Source organism: Ailuropoda melanoleuca, chromosome 17 (assembly GCF_002007445.2).
Source record: "Ailuropoda melanoleuca isolate Jingjing chromosome 17, ASM200744v2, whole genome shotgun sequence".
In the NCBI taxonomy this organism is placed as follows: domain Eukaryota; kingdom Metazoa; phylum Chordata; class Mammalia; order Carnivora; family Ursidae; genus Ailuropoda; species Ailuropoda melanoleuca.
In genome coordinates, this window is record NC_048234.1 from 935,882 (window position 1) to 955,958 (window position 20,077).

Here is a 20,077-nt window from a genome sequence, read left to right on the forward strand (position 1 = left end):
GATTTCAGCAGGTGTCCTCAGCCACGCCCCCCCAGCTCACAAACAGGAAGCACGAGGCAGCGGTTGTGATCCTGGGAAACTTGAAAAGCCACATGGTTTAGGAGTTTCACGCAACCGTACTTCCTTCCCCTGGTATTTGCTGTGCCTCCTGCGTGCGAGTCCTGTGCCAGGAGCTGAGGCTGGAAAGGTCCATACAAAATACGGCTCTGTCCCTGACCCACTGGCTTAAAAAATCCAGTGAGATGAACATGCAAAGAAAGCTTTTCGAGTGAATTGAAAATGGNAGGAAGCACGAGGCAGCGGTTGTGTTCCTGGGAAACTTGAAAAGCCACATGGTTTAGGAGTTTCACGCAACCGTACTTCCTTCCCCTGGTATTTGCTGTGCCTCCTGCGTGCAAGTCCTGTGCCAGGAGCTGAGGCTGGAAAGGTCCATACAAAATACGGCTCTGTCCCTGACCCACTGGCTTAAAAAATCCAGTGAGGTGAACATGCAAATAAAGCTTTTCGAGTGAATTGAAAATGGTGATTATTGATCAAATTTCAAACTGGTGAATGGAAGGAATACACAAAAATTATTTTAAGAGTATTTTATGTTTTTCCACGGCACTGTCCATTTTGGGGAAGACCTGACAGAGACTGGGCTCTCAAGTGAAGGTCTGGCTGCCAGGACGTCCTGGTGAGGTCCTCATCTGGAGCAGGTCCAGACGTGCTTTCTGCCCAGATGGTGTGGACAGCATCAGCAGAATTGTCGAGCATCCAAGCTGGGTGAGGTCTTAGACGTTCTTCTTTCAAATTCTCAGGTTTTTTGTTTGTTTGTTTTGTTTTCTTTTAATGATCTTGAGATTCAGAGAAGAGAAGATGCTTGCCCAAGATCACACAGCATCTTCTGGCCATGTTCGTAGGTCATCTGATCTGATTTCTGTGGTCAGGGATCCAGTTCTCACGGCGGCTGGTTTGGGAAGCACTCGCTCAGCTTTTCCCTCCCTGAATTGAACACGCACGATGACATGACCAGGAGGACGAGGAGTGGTCAACAAGGGGACAAGCCCTGAGAGGCAGCAAACAGATGGGAAGATCAGAGGTGGTGAGCGCCCAGCATGCAGCCGGGCTTGTGCCTCAGAATGGCATGCACGTGCCATCAGCAGTTGGTGGAATCAGGGAGCAGGAAGTGGCCTCGGGGTGATTCACTGGGTCTTTGGCTAAGGTCCCAAATCTGGGACCACCAGGAAGGTCAACCTCACACCATGCTCCTCTCCTGTAATGAACGCAGAGCCGCCAAAACTCCGATGGGGACCAGAACCACAAAAGAGACCACAAAGTCAACAAAGAGAGGAACTCACACCCAAGGAAATAGAATTAACAGAACACTGAGTGTATTTAACGTCCACGAGTAGACATGGGGGGCATCATCCATGAAGCCAGTGCAGATTGTGATAAAAATCAATTAGAAGTTCCAGGAATTTAAAAAAAAAAGCCAATAATCATGGACACTGACAGATAGGTTAACGGGAACTGTATGCAGTGTAGAGCAAATGGTAACCTTTGAGGATCAAAGTGCAGGACCTGCGTGGTGGGATGAGACAGCAAGTGTGGGAAACAGCCCCCTGCGTGCTGACGGTTGCAGCCGTGCTCTGGAGTCCCCACACCAGTGAGTGAGGAATTCGAGAAGGATGTTGGGGGAGGGGCAACATTGAACTCAAAAGTAGTTAATGATGTCCTAAAATTAAAGAAGTCCAGACAGTGAAAGACCCGCTGTGTGCTGTGCAGGATGAATTACAAAGGAATACAGAGTGGCCAGTGTGGACTGGGGACAGGGCCCTGACTGAGGTGACACAGGTGTAACCTGACCCCCCCCTCCCCGCGACATCCCCGCGACCCAGCACACTCAGTGCAGACTGGTGGGGAGCAGAAAGTATGGATTTCCAGACTTTTCCCACATTGGTGTTATGGCAGACAGACCCCGAGCTCTTCCCCAGGGATCCCCACCTCCTCGGGTGTTCATGCTTTCGTGGGACCCCGCCCCCTTCTGTGCAGTGGGATGCGGCAAAGGTGACAGGATGGCCTTCCTGGGACCATGTAGTCGATGTGGGACCTTGCGTTACCCTCCCACCAGCAGCCACATCATGACCTTCCTACAAGAGGCCCACATGTCAGGACCACACGTGGGCTGGAGGGACTGAGGGCCTCAGTCCTACAACCACAGAAACTCAATTCTGCCAACAGTGTGGGTGAGCCTGGGCGCAGACACATCCCCAGTCAAGCCTCCGGTGGGAACACGGCCCGCTAACACCACCTTGATGGCAGCCGGCCCATGGAGGTCCATCCAGATGGCTGACCCACGGGAGCTGGGGGAAGGTGACTGGGGGTCGGCTCGAGCTACTGGGTTCGTGGTAATTTGTCACCTAGCAAAGGAGACACGGCCAGATGAGGCTGGTGGGGTGTGATCTCAACCTCTGGCAATCCCGTGGCCCAGTTTGGACGGCAGTGGGCGGGGGGGTGCTGGCAGTTAGGGANATCCCGTGGCACAGGTTTGGACGGCAGTGGGCGGGGGGGTGCTGGCAGTTAGGGAAGCAGCCACTGCCCTGCTGTCTTGCTTCCTCCCTGTGTGCCGTCGGCACAGTGGGTGTGGGTCACCGCGTTGGCCAGGTGCGGGGCTCAGACTGTGGGGACAGGATCACTGAGTGACCTGATGCCAAAGTCCAGGTGACCGGGCGCCTGGTCGGGAGGGCTGGCGCGCGATGCGAAGGGGGACCCGCCTGTCCTGTGGGTGAACATCCTAAGGCTTGTCCGTGAACGCCTGGGGGAGCAGGACCCTTCTCCGTCTGGGATGTCTGGGATGGAGGATGAACCCCCAGGCACGCCCCGGTCCCTCTCCCTGCTCCGTCTAGGCAGGTCTTCAAGTCCTGGCGACGCTCTGATAAAACGGCCCTTGGTGCTGAACTCGGGCGCCCACCAAAGTGTATTCTGGCAAAGAAGCAGCAGCGAGATTAATGGGGTCGCTTCCAAATGAGCTGGCTGCACATACTTGCCCCGTCTGCCGCGACGCCTCCGAGAGTTATAGGCATGGAGCGGAAGGGCGGCCGGGTGGCTTCGCGGAAGGAGCCGGCGCTCCCGCCCTCGCTGTGCACTCGTCCTTCCAGCGCGACCTCGTGGGGGACCCGCCCGCCCAGTGTCCCGGGTCCCTTATCTGTGAAGTAAAGGTTTTGCGCTCGGGGCAGCCCAGCTCAGAAGCTAAATCTCTCCCCCGACTGAGGCGCACGCGGGACGAGGTCTCTGTTCCAGGGAAAGGCACCGTCGCCGGCCCCCCAGCTCGAACGGGGCCGAGGCTCGGTCTCCACCCCCGTCAGCCACAGAGACTGACAGAACCTGGAGCCAAGCCCGCAGCCCTGCAGCCCGTAAGGAACAGAAGCCCAACTGAACCCGAGGTGAACAAGAAAGGGGATTTATTGGCTCATGTAACAAAACCGTCCAGACGGAGGGCGATCACAGGCAAAGCGGAGCGGACTGAATGATGCCGTTCCTGGCTCCTCGTGCCCCCGACCGCCCCTGCGGCAGAACCAGCATCACCTGAGGGTGGCCGCTCCGCAGACCCAAGGTCGCTGACGCCCCCCCCCCACCAGCAGCGCACGTTCCCAACATCCTGAGATGCCCCCCGGCCACACCACTGTCCCTGAATCGACCCACAGCCAGAGAGATGGAAGGAGCCACTGGCTTCATCCAGGCCAGGGGCGGCTTGCCCAGCTCTTGGTCTGACTTCCGCTCCATTTCGACCTCGTTCAGGCAACTGGTCCCACTGGGAGCGGTGAGCCGTGTGGGCCCAGACCCATCAGTTTCCCGCTAGACCCCCGCGAACCACCCTGCAACACCCCTGGCACCTTTCCAGCCACAGGAAAACACAGCTCTGCCCCAGGCATTCTTGCAGCCAGGAGGACCCCCCAGAACTCCCATCTCCTCCCTGGGGGCCCCCCAAGAACCAAGGAGCTCCTGCCACGTTGAAGGGGAAAATGCATTCTGGTGTGCAAACATTATCACATATTCATGCACTCAGCATCTAATTTTAGCTGCAAGACGCTTCATTACAAGATGCTCACATAATTAAGCAGCTTTCTTCCCAGGGTCTGGAAGCCTGTCTATTCGTCTGTCTCATTTACACATCGCCGGAATTATCAGAAATGTGTTTTAGTTTCTTAAAATTACATAGTTTGGTGTTTCCGAATTGATCCACAACGGGAGATGAAAACCATGGGAATTACACGTCTTAGCACAGGTTTCTGTGATTTCACGGCCTCGCCGTGAAAGGTGGAATCCGCAGGCAGCCAGCGTTTTGCCACAATTCTCCCCCAAATTCACACTGGCTTTTGCTCCCTAGCTGCTGCTTGGGGCAGCAGCCGCTCAATGCAAAAGCTGAGAGCCCCGGCAGGCCTCACTTGCAGAGATAAACAGGCAGCCAGAGCCCCTTCCCATGCCCCCAGCCTCTCCCCCAGGGCAGGGCATGGTGACCACTGGCTGCGGAGAACCAGCAGCAGGGCCTTTGCACGTCCTTGCTCATCTGTCATCCAGGAGCACCAGCCCCGTGTCAGGCGCCTGACCGTGTGGACCAATTCCGCACAACCTGGGTGCACGCTAGCCCCATCGTTCTACTCATGTGCCGGTCTGACTGAGGTGTGCTGCAACCCCCAAGGCAGGAAGGGGGGTCTCTGGACACCTGGCAGCAGGAAATGAACCATCTACCGGGGCCGGAAGGAGGGGGGTGTTGCTATCCTAACTCCAGCTCGGGTTGGCCCCCAGCCACACCTCTGCCCTTCCCAGCCTCCCCAGTGTCGGGGTCTTCTCCCCGAAGTCACCCGGGTGGCCAGGAAGAATAACGGCCAGAGCTAGGGAACCAATCTCAGGAGGCAGCCAGCATCTGGCTCTCCATCCCCTTGAGACTCCAGGTTTGTTTGGGGGTGCAGGGACCCTTGGACCACCTTCCACGGTAGGTGGGGCCTCCCAGCAGGCCTCGCCTCTTCCTACAAAGCCAGAGAAACAGCTTTATCAGGGACCTTCCAAGACTGGACCACGGAGCCGGATCCATGCCAATAAACGTTCACAAAAACCCGGCGTTTCCAGCATTATGCAGAGAGCAGCTGTCGGGGGCCCAGGACGGGCTCAGCACCAGTGTGGCTTTGGCAGAGCTGGGGACAGGTGTGGAGGCCTCCCTCCGAGGAAGGGCAGCCTGCTGGACCCTCGCTGTGGTGGCTCTCGGCTTCCCATGTCTGGTGGGGAGCACAGGGCCAGGATGTTCCAATGCTGGTTTCCCCAAATCTCTCACCCCATTTTCTTCCCCTGGTGCAGCTTGGCTCAGGCTGTGGGAGCTCAGACCACGGGGCCTAGCCGGGGTCACCCCAAGCCTGGAGAAGCTGCCGAGGGGCCCACGCACCATCACCCACCTCGCAGGGGTCCACCCCCACCCCCGACCGGAGCCCTGGTCTGCATAGCCTCATTCTGAACCTGAGGTACCGGTGAAGGGAGCTCTGTCCGTCCAGGCTGAGCACCAGGGGGCTGGAGGACAGTCCCTCTGTGTCCCCACCTCTGTCCTCACCCACCCACTCCGTCCCCTGCTGCAGGGACTCAGACGCACACGCCCACACGCCACCCACCTGCTCTCCAAGCCTCTGAGCCTTTGCACACACTGTTCTCTCTCTCTGTCAACACCCTTCCCTCTGCTCTGCTGGGGTGTTTCCTACAGACTCCCCGAGACCGGCCCGCACGGTGACCCTCAGCCTGCATAGCACACACGCTCCTCTGAAACTGGCTTTACTCCCATTTGTCACCAGCCCTCTCCTGCCCCCTGAGGCTGTGAGCGGGGGCAGGGGGCCTCTCCTACCACCCCCTCGCCCCCTCCCTGCTAGCACACAGCAGGCCGCAGCGTCCATGAGGGCCCTTCCTCTGGGGATAAGCAAGTGGGAAAGATGTCAGCCTCCCACAGAGACAGAGGATGTGGCAATGAGGCCCAGAGACGGGTGGGGGGTGAACACGGAGGGTTTGGCCTCAGGGTCAGGCAGACGCACAGCCATGGCCTCTCCCCCGAGGGCCGTGTGGATGGGGAACACAGCCCATGAGGCCTCACAGGGAGCAGGGCCATCAAGATGGGTGGGGCCACTGGTTCAAGTTGTCCCCAAGACCCGTCCCTCCTGGGGTCCCCATGTGCACCCCAAGCCTCCTCCTGCAGGCCTGGGTGCCCTCGGGGCTGGGGCTCCCCTGGAGGCCAGCCCCTCCCTGCCCCATGCCCCCTGGGCTTCACACCCTGCCTCTGGGACAAGGGAGGAAGAAGCCGGGCAAGGGGACCCCTCCAAAGACTGCTAACGTTGGACGGGGTGGTGGGGGTGCACACAGCTCGTAGCAGGTCCTGAGGTCAGTGTGTGGCGTGGGGGGGATCTACTCTGTCCAGCGCTGCCAGCCCGTCTGCACAGAAGGGAGAGCAGGGCTGCGGACCGGGGCACCTGGTGGCCACACCACACGCGTTCATGGGGCGTCAGATGTGCCGTCAGGATTGCAGGGCCCAGCAGCATCCGTGAGCTCACGCTTGCGCCGGGGTGCCCGCTGCCCATGGCACTGATACCCGCCCCCAGCCCCGCGTCCGACAGCAAGGACTCTGGCCGGCAAGTCTGCAGCAGGAAACAGGAAAGCCGGACCGGGAGCCCAGGGCACACGCACAGGCCGGCGTCTGCAAGTCCGACGGGTCCGGCCCAGCCCGTGTGGCCCCGCAAGCGTGCAGTGGCGTGTGCAGCGCGTCTGGGAGCGCAGGGGCGGGGCCTGCGGCGGCTCCGGGCCGTCATCTGGGCACGTACTCGCCGGGCAGTCCGGCCCCGCTGTGGTCGCGCAGCGCCTTGTCCACCGTCCGGATGTAGCCGTCGATCAGCACCCTCATCTCGGGGGTGAAGGGCTCGGGGTCGTGGGGGCGCCGGCCACGCCGCCGGAAGCTGCCCTCCTTGTTGTTCTCCACGCACAGCAGCCGCTCCTCGCTCACGGACACGTTGAGGAAGGCCACCATCTCCCGCAGTGTGGGCAGCAGGCTGTGGCGCAGCTCCTCGTAGTGGACCACCAGCAGCCGCTTGCCGTACCGCAGCCAGTCCAGCACGTGCGAGGACCACCACGCCGCATAGCTGTGCACGAAGTCCGGCCACTCTGCGCGGGAGAGAAGGCGCCGTCAGGCCCCGCCTCCTGGGCGCCCGGGGTGGGGGGGCAGTGCCCCACGGACGAGGCCCTCCTGACCACCCACGGGGAGTAAGAACGGTACTCCTGGCCGGCCTGGGTCACGTGGCCGTGTCTGCATCTGCAGCTGTGGAAGCACCACACGAGGACGGACGTGGACTGTGTGTGCCAAGAATTGGTTCCCTCTCTCGTGGACAGTGAATGCTGTGACCGCAAGGCCCACACCGGGGCAGGGAGAGCCACGGGCCCACGTGGCACAGCGGTGTTAAGGACAGGTGGGAGACAGGGTGACCCCATCCACCTTCACCTTGTCCCGGGAGGAGCAGAGGTGTGGCGAGGATGCGTGCAGGCGCCATCGCCTGCCCGGCATCCTCCTGTGTCGCTAAATGAACGTGGTCCCTGCCTGATGCTGACCACGTCTCGTGGGGGGGTGGCCAGCGTACCCCGTGATGCCGCCGGCAGCAGGACGTGCAGCAAAGCCACGGGCGGGGCAGCCGCCAACTTCTGCAGATGATTGACTCCATGAGGTTTCTATGCCAGCAAATTAAGACATCTGGCGGGTTTTTAGTTGCGGCGGGGAAGGGCGCAAACGTCAAACAGCCGGCCTAACTATGCCGCCCGCACACCTCAGAAGCCGCAAGGACCTTCGCTTTCCCTGGTCTTCACGATGACCCTGGGATAGGGGCCTCCCTGGCTTCTCAGATGAGAGCCAAGGAGGGACCAGAGCTCAGCCTCCTGCATCCGGGCGGTCACCAAGGGGCAGAGTGTGCAGGGTGGGCCTGCCTGCCCTAAGGCCCCGCACCCGCTGGACGCAGCTTCCCCTCTGACCACTCAGTGTCCTGACACTCGCCACCCGGACCCGTGTCTCGGTCACACTGTGTTGCCTGGGGGTGGGGGGCAGTGGCCGAGCCCAGGCCGGGCGGGGCAGGGCACGCATGTCCGCACAGGAGTAAAGCCGCATGGGCCGCCCGCCCCTTCTGCCTACCTTTGCTCTTCCAGTTACGGTCGGCCGCGTAGCCCAGGTGCCCGGCACACTTGCGGTTGAACTCGGCCACCAGGGACCTGTACGGGTTACGGATCAGCAGGATGGCTGAGTCGAACATCTCGATTTCCCTCCGGCCGCTCTCGTGGGTCTTCACGCAGATGGTGCGTCGGCTGCGCCAGTGGTCCTTCTCGCCCTTGAACCCTGTGGGGGAGAGGGGAGCCCCTGAGGACGGTGTCGGGGTCCCCACCGCTGCAGCAGGCACAGCTGAACGCACCTCCAGGAGACCCCAGAAGTCGGGGGGCAGGGGCCTGACACCCCTCTAGACCCTGGAGGTGCGTGCACACGTGTGGGCCTTTGCATGGTGATTTCCCGCAAGCACCACCAATAATCTGTGGGTTAGTCGTGGCTGCAGGTGTGGCTGAGCGGGTGGGTGACTGGCCCAGGACCACACAGCAGTGCATGGCGCATGTGTCCCCATGAGGCCCGGCTTCCTGCCTGCCGGCAGTGGGGGCAGGTTCCCCGTCACCAGACACCGGGGCTGTAAGCCGCCACCCTGGCCTCTGACCTTAAATGGTAGCGGGGCCCCAGCCCTCCCCATCCATAACAGAGTCACACGTGTGTCAACAAGACCCGGCCTTGTCTTCCTAAACCAGAGTCCAGTCAAGAATCTGGACGTGCTGGCATGACACCTGCTGGCAGACAACCCTCGCCTGGCTGGGGCTCTCGGTCCCACGTGGCACAGGGAGGCCTCTGGCTTCTGTAAGGGGGAGACTAGAAACTGCACGACTCCTGGGAGCTTCCGCACCCGTCTTGGCCTCGCAGAAAATCAAAGCGAGCACATGACGTCTCCCCTAATTACCGAGGGTTCTGAAAACGAGGGGAAATTTGGGACGCGTCCATAGCGTGGGAGTCCCAGCCGCTAGGACGGATCTCGTGACTCTCGCCCTGGAGCGTGGTGCTGGGCCGGCCGCGTCGTGGGGAGCGTGTTAGCAATGCCCGTTCTCGGGCCCCCTGGGCTGGCTCTCACCCCGGGACCCCGGGCCCGCGGCCCTCACTCACCCTTGTTGTACAGGGTCCCATCAAAGTAGTAGCTCCCCGTGTAGAAGCCGGTGGCGTGCTCGATGAGGTGTCGCGCCCATGTGTTCCCGGCTCCCGGGAAGCTCGACAGAGCCACGAACACCTTGGACTTGGTGGGCAGGAACCGCCGATCCGTGCAGCGAGTGTCTGAAAGTCCGGAAGCTGGCCACCAACCGCCCCACCAGGACCCGCTGCCCCGAGACTCCCACTTCACCGACGGGGAAACTGAGGCAGGCCTGGGGGGGCGGGGTTGGCTGCACAGGGCTGTGGCCAGAGAGAGCCCCGGGGATGACGAGGCCTCCCACGCCCCGGGCAGCGAGCCCTGGCTCCCCATCCAGCACAGAATGCTCCAGATTCTGCAGGGGGTGGACGGGCCCCGCCTCACTGCTCTCCTGCTTTTCCACAAATCACCTTCGACCCCAGACCCGCAGAGGCCAGGTGCGTCCCGTGTCCAGCCTCCAGGGAAGGTGGAGCCTTCCCCTCCCGGCCCCAGTATTGCATGCGGCTGCACTGGCATCTCCGAACCCCCAGAGTGCAAACGGGGTAGACACGGCGGGGAGGGCCCCGCGCACCTCGTCCCCCAGGCGCCGAACTCACCCTGCACGGGCGTCTGGTACACCTCGCAGTACTCGGCCAGCCTCTGTGCCTCGGGCTCCTGGCCACACAGCGAGCTGTCCACGGCGTCCCGAAGGCTGAACTGAGGCGTGGGGTAAGCGCAGTAGCACTCCCAGCCCCGAAGGATGGCCAGCGGGAACTCCTGCCCGGGAGCGAGGGGGAGAGAAGCATGTGGGGTGCACGCTGGGGCCAGGCCTCCCAGCTCATGGATCCCTTCCAGGGATGGACAACGTCTGTCCTTCCAGCGCAAGCCCAGGGGAGGCACGGCACCCGGGACGTGACTTGTGCCCCCAGCAGCTCAGAGCAGGCCGGAGACCCGTCCACAGTCACAGCGAGAGCGGGGCCTGGGACGTGAGCGGAGCCCGGGACTAACGGGGCCCGGCAGGAGTGCGGGGAGGACCGGACACTCGGGGCAGGGGCGTCTGCAGGAGCCAATGTGTGCGAGGGTCAGAATGGGACACGTAAGCCCACACAGGACAGGGCAGGGCCTAAAGGCCGTGAGCCCCAAGGCGACCTCTGGCGTTCCCGTGGCGCTCCCTGAGGAGACCAGCCCAACCCTGCTGTGGGCGGTGGGGTGCGGGCTGGGACAGACCGCCACAGTCCCTGCCGGCCCTGCCAGGATTCGGGGTGGAGCCTTGCGGTGAGACGGCTCCTGGCCTCCCCTGTGCTGTTAGCTCCCTGCTCCCTCTGCCCCCACAGAGGACCCGCCGGGCGCTGGGCGACCCCGGGCAAGGTGCCGAGCCTCTCTGAACAAGGGCAATCCAATCCACCTTGCACGTTCATTACAAGGACGGCCCAGCACTGGGCACGGCGCTTGCAGGCGCTCCCGGGGGGGCGGGCACCGGGCACGGGAAGGACACCCAGCCCCACTCACCCCTGCCTGTCCCTGCCTCCTGCACACGGGAACGCAGGGACGAGCGGGCAGGGAGGGAGGCCGGAGCCCGAGAAAGCCTCTCGCAGCTGAGGCAACACCGCACAGGCCTTTTTATTTTTCGCCCACAGAAAAAATCTCATAAATAAATAAAGAAAATCGATAGTGTTTTCTGAGCGTGGCTCGGCAAAGCAGAGGGTCTCCGCACTCAGAGAAGTCGCCGAGGCCGAGTCCCAGCCATGCGAGGGCGATGGCAGGGCCTGGGGTGGGGCGGCTCCTGCGCTCAGACGTGCGCCCTCCCCCCCAGTGCGCTACAGCCCCCACCAGAGCCTCTCCCCACCTCCCTCCTCCTCCCGGACGCCTGTAGCAGCTGCACCCCTGCCAGGAGCATCCAGGGTCCCGGCCCATCCCTCTGACAGCCGAGCTGCCTGCTGGAGACAGAAGCTGAGACCCTGCACTGTTCTGACGCTATGCAGCCCTACACACCCCCGCGCACCCCCCACGCACCCCTGCACCCCCACCACGGGCCCCCACCCACGCACCCCTGCACAACCTCACCACGCACCCCCACGCGCCCCCACCACAGACCCCCGCGCACCCCTACCACACACGCCCATTGCTGCTACGACACCGAGCCCCCCCACCCCGACATGGGGAAAGCCCTGAAACAACCCGTGGGTCCCCATCTGGAACGCTAGTCTCTCTGTCTGTGAAATAGGCAAGCCCTGTGGCCCAGGCCTGGCAGGGGGGAGGACCTCACTTCCCTCCAGCCTCCTCACTGGCTCCCCTGGGACCAGAGCCCCGGTCCCCATGACTTTGCTGGACAAGGCTCGGGACGTGGATTTTCGGAGGATGGGGGATGCAGGGCTCGGGGTGTCTGTGAGCTTCACGTGCGTGGGGATGAGGGAGGAAGCGGCAGGTGTGGAACCCATCAGACCCAACACCAAACCCACAGTTCAGCAGTCTGCTCCCTCCAAGCCTCGGTTTCCCTGTGAGCTGGGGGCAGGACTCCCCCACCCCGGTGCATGTCCTAGGTGACCCCCCTCTCATCTCTCAGAACTTCCGCTCTCCCCCCATGCTTGGGGACCTGAGGGTTTGATACTCTGCCTGTGGGCTCCCCTCCAAGGCCCCCAAGCCTGGGATGGACGTCTGAAGTCCCACCCCCATTGCACCTGTCAGACCCGCCTACCGCCACAGCAGCCGCCAGCCCTCACCGGCCGCAGACTCGGGCACCACAGCGCAGCCGGCATTGGGGCACAGGGCCCGGGCCTGGACGGGGGCGCAGAGTAGCACCGGGGGGGCCCCAGCTATCTCTCCGCACACATGGCATCTATCCTGAGCCCAGGTTCTACCCCCACCTCAGGATCCAGCTGCATTCGGAGACGGGGTCTCTAGAGGTAATTCAGTAAAAATGGGGCCACGGCGGGGAGGTGTGATCCAATCCGACTAGTGTTGTCATAAGAAGAGATTAGGACACAGACGGACAGCCGTCTGTGAGCCCACGAGGCCTGAGAAGAAACCAGCCCACCGACACCCCCGCCTCAGGCTTCTCGCTCCCAGAACCCCAAGGACTGCAAGCCCCCCATCTGTGGCACTTTGTTCGGGCAGCCGTGGTGACCTTCTACACTGGGGTCCTTATGGTCCAGGCACACGCACACCTCAGGACCTTTGCACCTGCTGTTCCTTCTGCCTCGAATGTCCCGCCCCCAGACCCCCCCCACACTTTTTCAAGCCCCTTCCCCTAGAGGCCTTCACTAGTCACCCCCTTTCATACCGCCACACCCCTCCCACCCTCACCAGACCCCTATCCCGTTGCCGAGCCTTCTGGTTCTGTTTCACGAAAACAGACAAAAGTTCTGCCCTGTGGGAACCACTGGGTCAGCTCTGACGCGCACACACAGCTGTGTCCTCCCACCACCGCGGTTCCTCGGCCCCCTCCCTCCTGCAGCCAGAGGCTGCTCCCACCCGTGCTCCACGCTCGCCCAGCCTATCCTAGAACGCCCTACAAACAGGCTCCCTCCCCTCACTCAGAAACCTGCGTGCCAACTGCACCCGTGCCAGATCCTCTGTCAAGGAGCCACGGAGTCGCCATCCACGGGCAGGCACACCATCGGGATGTCCGTTCACGCCACGCGCATCTGGGCTCTGTATCCTCGAGAGCGCGGGCGGGACCTGTCGGGTGCGCTGTGCTGTGTCCTGGGCTCCAGCAGAGTCCGCGCCTGGTGGACGCTCCGTGAACGTCTGACGGATGTGCCAACAGACGGTCGGATGTCCCCCGAGGTGTTGGCGGTACACGCGGGTGCCTGCCTCCCGTGGGCTGCGTGCACCCTGGCAGGAGGGAGGAGCAGAAAGCCGCAAGGCCTCCCCCGCCAGGGCCCGGGCTCTGCCAGCACGCGGGACCCCTTCCCAGCTGTAGCGGTGCCCTGCGACCCTGCACCCCACCAGTAACGACCCGGGCCCCTCGGCTTCCTTGCACGGATGAAACCGTCAAGCTTCCAGGCGTGTGCGGAGCAAGGGGGAGCTGCAGACGGTAATGCGGTTTTATTTACAACATAACCGCTTCAGCGACACCATTGGATTCTGAAAACACAGAACGATTTTCAGCCCCTTGGGGATTTCTAGGACATGATTTCCATAAAAATTAAATATTGATGAGGCTCCTCTCTGCCAGCTTCCCTGCTCCCCCACCCCCGCCCGGGCTGCGGAGAGAGAAGACGATCGGAGAAGGAGAGGCAGACGGAGGAGGCCGGGACACAGACGTGGGACGGTTTCTTTTGAAGGGGTGAAGGGGGACGGGGCAGGGGACAGGTCCCCACCCGGAGACGGCATCCAGAGCCTGGGCCCGGCGGCTGCCCTGTGCACAAGCATTCAGCCTGGTGTCGGGTCAGGATGCAGCAAGGGCTGGGCCCTCCCGTCCCAGGCGTCCACGTGGTGGTCGTGGCCAGGGGTCAGGGTGTGGACGTCCCAGCGGGCCCATCAGTCCCCGTCCTCCTTGGGCACCTTTCTTGCGGTCGGTCCCCAGGATCACAGGGAATGACAGAAACATCAGAGATCAGAATGTCAGGCTTCCGAAGGGCAAACTGAGGCAAGGAGGCTGGCGGCGAGCAGCCCAAGACCCCAGACCGTGAGGCAGAGCGGGGACAGCAGCAGCCACACACCACGCTCAACTCCGTGGACACACACACGAAAACGGGGGTTTTCGGTGAAATCTGCGAACCAGCACGGAGCTCACCTTGACCGATCTCCCGCCTCCCTTCACTCCGAGGCCACTCTGGACATTCAGGCCCAAAAGGAAAGAGGGTGCCAGGGGAGCGGCTGCAGGGATGGGAGTGGAGGGTGGACTTCCGCTCACAGGCGAGTGTCAGGGTGAAACAGAGCCCGTCCACGGAGTGGGTCACTGAGCACACGTCTCCCACTGACCTGACGCCCTGAGACCATGACTTGAGCTGAAATCAAGAGTTCAATGCTCGACCGACTGAGCCGCCCAGGTGCCCCCAAAGATTCAGTGTTTAAGAAATGGATTCCACAAACACGCACTCAGAATAAAAGACCAAAGAATGCGAAATGTTATTGGTGGTTTTCTCTGATGTGGTAATGTTACAGGTGAGTTTTAATTTAATTTTCCATTTTCCAAATTTTCTAAAATAGATATGCGTTACCTTTGTAACTACCAACCCCCAAAAACAGTACGTTTTCTTTAAAGACACACACGGTGTAACGTTCCTTGACGGGTTTACTGCCGAAATTGTGTGAAAACCCCAAAACTGTGACAGATCGTCACCTGTTCACAGGACCGGCTAGCATTTTGGCAAAGGGAAAACTCCCAACGTCCAGGTAGTTAATCCCCAAAACCCAGACCCTTACTGACCCAACCCCCGGCCAAGCCGCAGAGGCAGCCCCCCCCCGCCCCCCAGGACAGAGTGCACCTGCCAGGAAAAGCCCGAGAAGACCGTCTGTGGGAAATCGTAATCGAGGCAATCAGTAACATACAGGAGAGCTCATTCACCCCAGAGGCTGGCAGACCCCTTCTCCCTCGCCCTCCGACTCCTGTCAGCAGACCCAGGAGCAGGTGCGTGGACAGGGAGCCTCCGACCGCACGCGGGATCCCTGCAGAAGCGTCAGGTGAGGCAGCCCGTCTGCCGACGGTGCTGGACTCCCTCGTCGGCCCCACGTCAACCATCCCAGATCCAAGAATGGAGACGGGGCGAGTCCCTCCCTACAACCACAGAAAATCAGAGCAGATCGCTTCTCTGTGTTCAGACACATGTGATGCCGGCCGAGCGCCACGTCGGCGGTCAGACTGTCGAGGCCCCGATGGTGCCGCACGTGTCCTTCTGTCCAGCCACACCCTGGAGCTCCCGAACCATCGTAACCAACCCGCAAACGACAGTGGAGACTTTCATCTGGGGCCGTAAACAAGCCCCCAGTGGTGCTCGGAAGCAGGGTGCCGCGAGGCCGCCACGGCCCAGACCCGCCCTCGTGAAGCCCAACCCGACCCCGGCATTGGCTCCGCGGTGGGGATTCTGCCCCACAGTCTGTGAAGACACCTGCCGTGGCCGTGCTGCCCGCCGTGCCCGCGTCCCAGAACATCTGAGCCTTCCGCCCAAATCAGTGCCAGACAAAGCCACCCCCACGGCCCCGAGGCCCCGAGGCCACCAGCCTTTCTGGGGAGAAGGTGCTGGTACTCCAGACAGGAACGTACGCCAGACGTCCCACGTTCACCTTTCCTACCCCCTTGACGTCCGGGGAGGACAGAGAGCCATCCCTTCCCACAGGTCCCTCGGCGGGCCTCGGTCCCCCATACGGTGAACTCGACCTCAGCCCAGACACAGTCGGAAAAGACAGCGGCTCCTCAGGCCTCAGCGTGGGGCAAGTCGGCGGGGCCTCGTGGGCTGAGCCAACTCGAGGGCGGTGACTCTCCCCGGGGCAGCTGTGCCCGCAGGGGATGCCCGGCTGTCACACGGACTAGGTGCTGGGCAGAGGCGGGAGTGCGGCTCAGGATGCCGCTAGCCCCCCGGTCAACGGGAAGCTGGAACCAGAAGCCGAGGACCCGCGAGGCTGGACTCTGTCACCACGGAGCAGAATGCCCGGGGCTGCCCAGGTCAGTGGCACACCTGCCCAGGACACTTTGCAGCAGCACTCCCCACAAAATTCTCAATGCCGCCAGGTCTGTCTCGCGCATCCAAGGCAGGGGTGTAAAATCCACGTGACCTCTGCCGAGCACAGTGGACACACAGGCCCTGACCCAGCATCTCCCTGGGATCCACCGACACAGAGTCACCCACCCACCAGGAGAGTCATCGCCTCTCGCTCCCCAAAGCGAAACACTGAAAACCACGAAATGTTCCACAGCGGGGGAGGGGTGACACAAGTGATAGGACGTCCACGCGACGGAGCCCAAGAACGGGGAAGTGCTGTCCCTGCCAGTACGGAGCAGTCCCCTAGAGGTGAGGTGAGGAAAAGGAGCTGCCCGTCCCCTCCCCTGACGCCGCTCGGCGGGGACCGCAGTACAGAACGCCCGGTGTCCAGACTGGACTGGCGCCTGCACCCATTGCCGGGAACCCCGCTGGCTCCAGCAGCGTGTCGGGTCAGAGTGTCTCCCCTCGGAGCACCGGGAGGGTAAAGCGGGTCACCCGGCACGCGGGGCACCTCCAGGTTTGCAGACGGAGGTGGCCTGGTCTGGTGCAGCCGAGCTCCTCGGATTGCGAATGCGGTGGGCGCTCCCGGGGCTGCTGGGAACGTCAGGTGTGCAGAAGCCCTGGGAGGGCCACGTGGTAGCAGGTGCACGTGGCCCTCTACCCACAGCTCTGCTCCCACATGGGGAGCGCAGGAACTCGGGCCCCGGCCGGATGCCATGAGCCCCAAGGATGCCCCAGACACCTGAAACGCCGGAGACGCAGAGACCCACTCCAAAGGCTGTGGTTTGGGGAGGAAAGTGCAAGAAAGGCTCTGTCTCGGCCCCGAGGGACACATCTCAAGGCACCAGGGAGGGCGCACTCCTCAGCGTGCCCGGAAGCCCACTTCCTGCAGCTCCGAGCCACCAGCCCGGTGGGAATCAGGGGGCCCGACTGGGTCCAAACCCTGGCTCCCCCACGTAGGGGATGGGTGACCTCGGGCAGCACACGCGAGCTTCTCTGCCTCCGTTCCTTCACCTACAAACACAGCGCGTCCCAGCGCCCGCCCGACAGGGCCGCTGGCAGGATCGAGTGATCCTAAGCGGTGAGGAGTGTGGTTGCAGCCACAGGAACAAGGACGTATGCGCCACTGTCACCAGGACACTCCCTCCCGTCCTTGCCCTGTCGTGGCCTCTGGTCACGGTCCCCAGAACGCGGGAGCAGCCCCACCCTCCTCCTGCAGCCACGCCCCGGGGGCCACATGTGGGGTCACCGGACCCCACCCCAGACTTCAGTGCTCTGGGGGACCTGTTGTTTACCAGCCCCGTCTGGCCTTGACCACCGTGTCCACCCAGACACGGAGGCCTTGGTTCCCCCCCTACCCCCGCGGAGTCGTGCTGGAACCCCAGCTGCGCCAAAGGCACACGTGTGACCACGGCCCCTGACGCCGGGTTCAGCGCCCAGCCCTGTCCACGGGCACAACCGATGACCCGTCCGGTCTCCCTGAGCCCGAGCCAGCACTTCCCACTAACAAACCCAGTCAGTGTAACGCCTGACATTTGTGCCAAGAGCTGCCATCGGGGGAAGGCATGATACTTCCAGCCTCGTGGCCCCGCGGACGGCGCCCACGTGAGCACAGGCCACGCAGCACCCCCACGTCTTCCTCCTCGGCCCCCCTGACCCCTGCACCCGGCCCGGGCACCGGCCCCACACAGCCCACCGTGCACGTGTCACAGCTGGCCTTACTTTCTGGGAACAAAATCCAGAGCATGAGTCCACCGTCGCGTTGGCCTGCATCAGGGAGTCAGGGAAGGAACGCGTGCCGTTCTCTGGCAGGCGGAAGCATCCGCGGTACGTGATGGTCTTCCCTGCGGGGACACAACGGGTTTCTGGTGACACATGGTGCCCCTGGTTGTTGCTGCTGCCGCGGGGAAACGGTGGCTGCAGGGTCTGAAAAGACGCGGATAGAGTCAGCAGGGCGGGTTTCAAACCAGACAGCAGACCGCCCTGGACGGCGTGTGGACGGGCCAGACTCCTGAGACCAGGGCCTTTTGGGACATAAGGTGCAATGGAGATGAACTCGAAGGCCCAGTGCTCACCGTCCGGGAGCACGGTCACGGGTCTCAGCCCTGTGAGTGCTCCTTGCCGGTGGGAAGTCGAAATCGAAGACGGTGGTCCCCTGGTCACCCTGACACAGACACCCTGTGGCTCAGCCCCTGAGGTGGGCAGGCAAAGGTCAGCTGCCGGGAGGCGCAGCCTTCCACCTTGCTGACGCTAAGGGTGACAGCAGGGCCACTGACCCGAGACCTAGGGCCACCTGACCCTGACCGTGCGCGACCTGGAGCCCAACAGTGATCTCTGAGTCAGCGTCTGGGAGCATAGAAGGGGCCGGCGGGGCAGCCTGGAGTCCCCGGTGTAGACTGGTCCCGCCAGGGCAGGGGCCAGTGCTGCCTGACCCCAGGGACATCAAAGGTCCCAGAGGCCAGCCCAGAAGCGGGGTGCGTCAGCCTGGAGTTTCAGAGGCAGCTTGCTGGGCGTGCTCAGTAGAAAGTCTTGGGGGCGCAATCTTGCTTCTGTGCGCATCAGCTCACTGCCCCTCGCGGCTGACTCCTGCCTCCCACATTCTGTAATTTTGGGTCGTGAGCTCACCCTCAGGATTTATCTGGGGGAACTCCGTCCGCCTGGGTTCGGGGGGCCGTGCATTGGCTCTACGTGGCCAGAGCCAACTGTCAAGTCGGGGCGTCAGGACCAGGCAGGTGGTAAAAATTTGAGTGTCAAGACTCACCCAGAGGCAGGCCTGTAATGACAAGTTCCTAGCAAAGTCTGGTTTGGTTTGGTTTGGTTCTAATCTCGTCTCCAGCTCAGGTCAAAACAGACCCGTTTTCCTATCTCCCCAAACTGGTAGGTGGTATTTTCTCTTGAACCTAAAATTTCACGGGTTTGTACTTCAGCGGACCCGAGTCCCCCCATGTGCAGAGCTCTGGGCCTGACTCCACTCCACCGCCCAGACCAGCAGCCCTGCTCTGCGGAGGAGGCCCCGGCCGCCGCACCCCCTCCCACGCTGGCCTCCCCACCACCATCCTCAGTCCCCCTTTGGTTCTGGGCCCTGGCTCTCCAGGATTGTTCCAGTCTGCTGGGAACGTCTAGCGCTCACAGCTAGGAAGCTTGCAGACCCTCCGGGCGGCCTCACTGCCACACATCTAGAGCTGCGTCCACACTCTACGAGGAACGGGACCCCAGAGAGGGGAAGCAAGGGGCCTGGGGCCACACAGCACGTGCGAGACAGGCCTGGGCCCAGGCCTCCAGATGGCGTGTCTGTCCTGCAGGCCATGAGCCCAGGCAGCCTTTGGCCGCCTCTGTCCCCACAGGAGCCCCTCCAGCGAGGGCAACAGGGAAGGCAGGGCACCGGCTCTTCCCACGTCTGCTGTCTGGTCGCGGGGCTGCAGGTGGGGAGACAGAGCGCAGGGAGAGGCGGGCACACTCACGCTTCCTGGAGCCGGACTGCAGCTCCTCCACGCGGTAGACGGACAGCCGGCCGACACCCCCACACACGGAGCCCTTCTCCCCTTTGCACTCGTGGTTACACGCCTCGGGCCCGACGCTGGTCACCGGGAGCCGGTTCCCGCAGTAGCACTCGGCCCCGGCCTCCAACCCCGCGTACACGTAGGACCTGCAGGCAGAGCGGCCCCACTGAGTCGCGGCCCCCATCCCACAGCAGCATTGACCGAGATCGGGGTCATGGCAGTCTGGGGTCGGGTCAGGAGGCCAGGGCCACGGCCATCGGCACATGACTGGCCGTAGGGGCCGGTCTTTGGCCAGATTAGGGGTCCCCCGGCTGACGTTGGAAAGCAGGCCTTCTTTAGTGATGAACCAGTTTCATGAGCCCCGCCTGTGCCAGCCTGAACTCTGTCCCTGAGGCGCCACCCATGGGAACACTGGACCTAAGGCCGTGGCGGCCTGTGAACAGGCTCTCGGTGTTGGAGGGCGGGAGCCCGAGTTTGTGGCACTTGTCAGCTCCTGGGGCGCCAGCACTCCCGCCGTGGGTGATTTCAGCCACCGAGCGCTCAGCCCTGGGCTCACGACATGTCTAAGATTCACCGCTAGCCCTCACTGGGCCAGCAGGTGTCCGACGCGCCTGCTGCCCGTCACTGGGGCCGGCCACCAGGGCTCCTCGAAGGGCCACGCCCCACCTGCACGCATCAGGTGTGGAACCAGTGCGGG

General features: G+C 62.6%; 1 protein-coding gene across 1 annotated transcript in view; it reads right to left on the bottom strand.

Moving 5' to 3' along the window:
- Window positions 1-3,222: 3,222 nt before the first annotated feature.
- WSCD1 (WSC domain containing 1) overlaps window positions 3,223-20,077 on the bottom strand; it is a 30,795-nt gene continuing 13,940 nt past the window's right edge. The window contains 6 exon segments of the mRNA XM_019792879.2: window positions 3,223-7,167; window positions 8,180-8,380; window positions 9,239-9,403; window positions 9,854-10,013; window positions 17,603-17,724; window positions 19,342-19,526. Of these exon segments, the coding sequence (XP_019648438.2) occupies window positions 6,815-7,167; window positions 8,180-8,380; window positions 9,239-9,403; window positions 9,854-10,013; window positions 17,603-17,724; window positions 19,342-19,526 (1,186 nt within the window). The 3' untranslated portion in view covers window positions 3,223-6,814.